General features: G+C 36.1%; 1 protein-coding gene across 1 annotated transcript in view; it reads left to right on the plus strand.

Moving 5' to 3' along the window:
* The window catches only part of BCL11B (B-cell CLL/lymphoma 11B (zinc finger protein)), a gene marked incomplete at its 5' end in the record, with an annotated part of 77,986 nt that extends 77,583 nt beyond the window's left edge, over window positions 1-403 (plus strand). The window contains one exon of the mRNA XM_009083236.1: window positions 1-403. This exon is cut by the window's left edge and continues 44 nt beyond it. Within this exon, the coding sequence (XP_009081484.1) occupies window positions 1-146 (146 nt within the window).
* Window positions 404-4,778: the final 4,375 nt, after the last annotated feature.

The raw sequence follows: 4,778 nt of genomic DNA on the forward strand, positions 1-4,778 counted from the left end.
GCCAGATAGGGAAGGAGGTCTACCGCTGCGACATTTGCCAGATGCCCTTCAGTGTTTACAGCACCCTGGAGAAACACATGAAAAAGTGGCATGGAGAACATTTGCTGACAAATGACGTCAAAATTGAGCAGGCAGAAAGAAGCTAAGGCCCCCCCCCTCCCCCCCCCACTTCCGCTAGGTTAAATTTCAGGGGTCTAGGTAACATTTTATTTGTACAGTTTAACTATTGCCAACTGAGAAAAGATGACCTAACTTGCCTCCGTAAACATAACTTAGCATAACTATGGTAGGTGCCAGACTTTGGCACTTAAATATAACCTGTGTCTACAAAGTTCTATTAAACCCGAGGGTTGATTAAGGCAGTAAAAATTGTGGAGCCTTTTAACTGTGCAATAATTTCTGTATTTATTGGGTTTTTGTAATTTTTTGGCATGTGCAGGTACTTTTTTTATTTTTTTTCTGTTTAAATTTCTTTTAAAATTTTGTTGGATATCCCTTTTTAATTTTACCCAGTCGTAGCCTGAGATTACTTGCATTGTAGGCGAGAAACATATCTTTTAAAATTATAATTTCTGGGCCGCTGCTTTGTTGAAATTTAAGCTAAGTGTGTGTAATTTCTTGTGAAGAAGCCAGCATTTGAACTGAAGTATTTCCTTTTATTTTTTCTTTCTGTCTTTTTTTTTTCCTTTCCTCTTCTTAAATTACCTTGAAGATTAAGGAAAACGAAATTGTACAGCGGATAACAATCTTTAAAATTAGCACTTTCTTTTGGAACTGGATTGAATACGTAGCACTGACAATGTTGCTGACGACAGAGGCCTTTTCTAGATGGATTTCAGCACTAAAGTTATGGCAACAAAAAAAGGCATAGGTGCAGAAGGCAGCTACATTCAAAACCCAGAAACATTCTTGACTGTGCATTACTATTGGATAATTTCTTCTTGCCGTTAAAAGCTATGGTACATAACGGTGCCAGTTTATTCACTTTTTGGAGTGTTTTTTTCCTCCTCTTTCCCCTCCTGTGAATCTTCCCAGAGACAGTAAAAGTACATCTTGAGCTTTGTAATCTTATTTTCAAACCTCAGAGGAGCCAAATGCTATTTTTTTTTCTTTTTAAACCACAAAATCATGAATTTGAATTCAGGAGTTCTACTTGGTCCATATTTGTTGTCGTTAATTACTAGAGAATGGGAAAATGTGAATTTCTCAAGGAAAAACCTCAACTCATAGGCATTTGGTTGATGTACAGAAATATTAGAACTATCTTATATGATGTACAGTGATGTTATTATAAGGAAGGGAACAATAAATTCTAGTTGATTTGTCTGTCTTTGCAAGATTCTGCTCCTACTGAAATCGGTAAGAGTTTTTCCCTCGACTTAATTAGGAGCAGAATGGATTTGTATTCAGCGAAAAGCGTCACAACAATGTGAAGCAAAGAAAAATGCACCTGCTCTGCTTCAAATTCCAAATTTTTTAAAGCCTTTTAGAACTAATATTAGCAAACAGTAGACAATTATGGTTAGAGATTTTAATTATGTTGACCCGCACTTTAAAGCTTTTGTTCATGGTAAAGAGAAAAATGGCTTCTCAACAAGAAATTACATCATATTCTACTTGGCCCAAAGGTGGGTTAAACTGTAAGGGAACAGCTGAGATTAAGTGTCAGTGTTGCTAAGCATGGCATTCACAATACTGGCACTATAAAGAAAAATAAATAAAAATAATTTATTGGACAGTTTTTCTACTGCCATTCAATTTGACGTGAGTGCCTTGAAAACTGATCTTCCTATTTGAGTCTCTTGAGACAAATGCAAAACGTTTTTGTGAAATGGAAAGACTTTTAAAAAAAAAAGTAAAACAAGAAAAGTACATTCTTTAGAAAAAAAAGAGCCACATTTACTTAAAAAAAATAAAAATTACTGGTTGAAGATAGTGGACATGAAAATGCCATAAGACCCAATCAAATGAAGATGTATACCCAGCACAACTTCGGACATACATAAGCTGAATTATTCTCAGCCTTTTTTTTTTTTCAGGACAACGCTGCTTAGGAAATGGAATGGAAATGATTTACTGCTGAATTAAAACTCAAATGACACAAATTACAAGTTGCTATCATTGAATGAGAGAAAAACAATTCAGGAACAACGGCTAATTTTTTTTTAAAAGTTAAATTTAGTGCACTCTGTCTTAAAATACGTTTACAGTATTGAATACATACAAGGGTAAAAAAGAAATTGTGTGTATGTGTGTTTGAGCAATCTTTTTTTTTTTCAAAGTTTGCTTAATAGGTTATTAAAAAAATGCCATAATGGCCATGTGTATATTGTTTTCTTTTGGTGACGGGGTTTTAGTATATATTATATATATTAAAATTTCTTGATTACTGTAAAAGTGGACCAGTATTTGTAATAATGGAGAATGCCTGGGCATTTTACAAAACCAGAAAGAAAAAAAAAATTTCTTTTTTCCTTGAAAATGTTGCAGTAAAATTTAAATGGTGGGTCTATAAATTTGTTCTTGTCACTGTAACTGTAAAGTCTTGAGTTTTAGTAAATTTTTTTCTGCCTTGGGTGTTGAATTTTTATTTCAAAAAATGTATAGAATCTTGTATTCGGGGATTAAAAGGTGATTGCTACACCATGTAGAAAAAGTACGTAGAAAAAAGTGCTTAATATTGTTATTGCTTTGCAGAAAAAAAAATCACGTTTCTGACCTGTACCTATTTTTCTCTTTTTTTTTCTCCCCTTCCCCCCTTACCTTCCCCTTCTGGAATGGATATTGATATTGGTTGATTCATATGATGTAGGCACTTGCTGTATTTTTACTGAAGCTTGTAATTTTTTAACTGTACGCTTGTCCTTTTAAAGGGATTTAATGTACCTTTTTGTTAGTGAATTTGGAAATAAAAATAAAAACAAACAAACAGGCTGCCATAATATATTTTTTTAATTTGGCAGGATAAAATATTTCAAAAATAAAAAAAAATTTGTATGTGAATTCCTTATTGTACAGGAAAGAAAAAAAAGGGGGTTGTTAGACGACCTTTGAGTAAAAGAAACAAAACAAAATAATTAAGTGCTTTTTTATTTTCAATTTTTTTTTGTTGTTGTTGTTCACGAATAATTTTCGTTGTATATATATTTTTTTTGTCAGAAATGGCCTACAAAAAAGTGCTGTTCCCACAGGGCTCTAAATAACTTCAAAGTTGCCTGGACCCCTTGCATCAAGGTTTTACCAGGTATGGTTGAACCAGGCTGGATGGTTATTGCCTATTTGTGTGAAGTGAAATTCAGTTCCCGGAAAGGTATCTGAGGTGACATCCCACAGCTTCCCTGCAGATTTGAGAGAGAGAGAGAGGAGATTTTTTTTTCCCCCTCCTTCCAGACAAGAAAATGTCCAACACATCTTCCCTCTCCTGGCCACCCCCCACTCACTGCTCCCCACACCCGGCCACCACCCTCTGGAAGAAAGTCTTTTAATAGCAAAAAGTGAGAGCTGTTGCATCTGCTTTGACATAAAAATGATTAAATGGTCTGCTGTTGATACAGCTCTAATCGGGTTGAAGTAAAATTAGTCCAGGCACAACCCTCCTCTTCCCTGTCAGAACAGGACCGACTCCATGTACAGGTCTTGCCAGTCCATGTTATTAGCTGCTTTGCTGCTGTTCACTCCTAATTGTACATTCCATAAATTTCTGAATGTTTGAGGGACTGGGATGAAATCCTGTACCTTTTGATTTCTCTCTTCTTTGCAGTTCTTTCTCTCTCTCTCTCACACACTCTCTCCCTTTCAAGTCGAGGGGAAGACAGGTGGCAGAAGAGGCACTGATGCTTTAGTGAAGGGGAGAAGGAGAAAACGCTCGCCGCTCTTGCAGGAAATGACGGTAAAACTTAAAACAAAAGTAAGGAAAAAAATATATTGCCATGCCAAATTCTTCTGCTGCTTTCATCAGTGTGGAACCACTGGAGCAATTGGAGAGGCATGGGTGTGACAGTAGGGAGAATTTGGTCCAGCTACCTAACAAATAGAGATATGCCTTCCTGGCTTGAACAACATACCCTCAAGACTTCTGGACAAATTCTGGATCTCAGTTAAACTGATATACATCAGGAATTATTCATCACTCTTAGTCCTGGATTACTCCACCATAACTGAGGTTAGGATGTGGTCCCTTAAAGGTACATTTTCACTTTTTGGTGAAAATTCAGATCTCTGGTGTTCATATAAATCCAGAGACATACCACAGAGCTCAGAAGAATCCCTTGGACTTGCATCAATGCAATGAAGATCAGAAGTTAACTGCACATTTTCAGTCCACAGTACATTGGTTTAGGAAAGAATTTCACCTTTCATTTTAGTGCAAGTTGCTTAGGAGTTCCAGTCTCCCTGTCATTTTTAAGTATCCAGGAGAGTTAACACCAGCAGTTGTCTAAATTTCGTGACTTAGATCACTGAAACTATCAATAAGTCACCCAAAAGCACAAGGGTTGTGTTTCTGCAGACTGTAGTGATACTGAAATGGCCCTCCTTTTCTTCTTGATTAGAAGAGCTCTAAGTTTACTAGGCCATAAGCACAATAATAATATAGACATAGCTAGAATGCTGCCATAGTTCTTTTCACACTCTAAGTAGTTTTTAATTACTTTTTTTTAAGGTTGAATTTGTTACTTTCATTGTGTCTAGTCCTGCTGCCTTTGAAGTCCAGAGCAAAACTCCAGTCGACTCCCGTGGCAAAAGGACAGGTCCAGGAACTTGGTTTTAGAAAGAAAAAT

This window comes from Acanthisitta chloris, unplaced genomic scaffold (assembly GCF_000695815.1).
Source record: "Acanthisitta chloris isolate BGI_N310 unplaced genomic scaffold, ASM69581v1 scaffold11279, whole genome shotgun sequence".
Lineage (NCBI taxonomy): Eukaryota > Metazoa > Chordata > Aves > Passeriformes > Acanthisittidae > Acanthisitta > Acanthisitta chloris.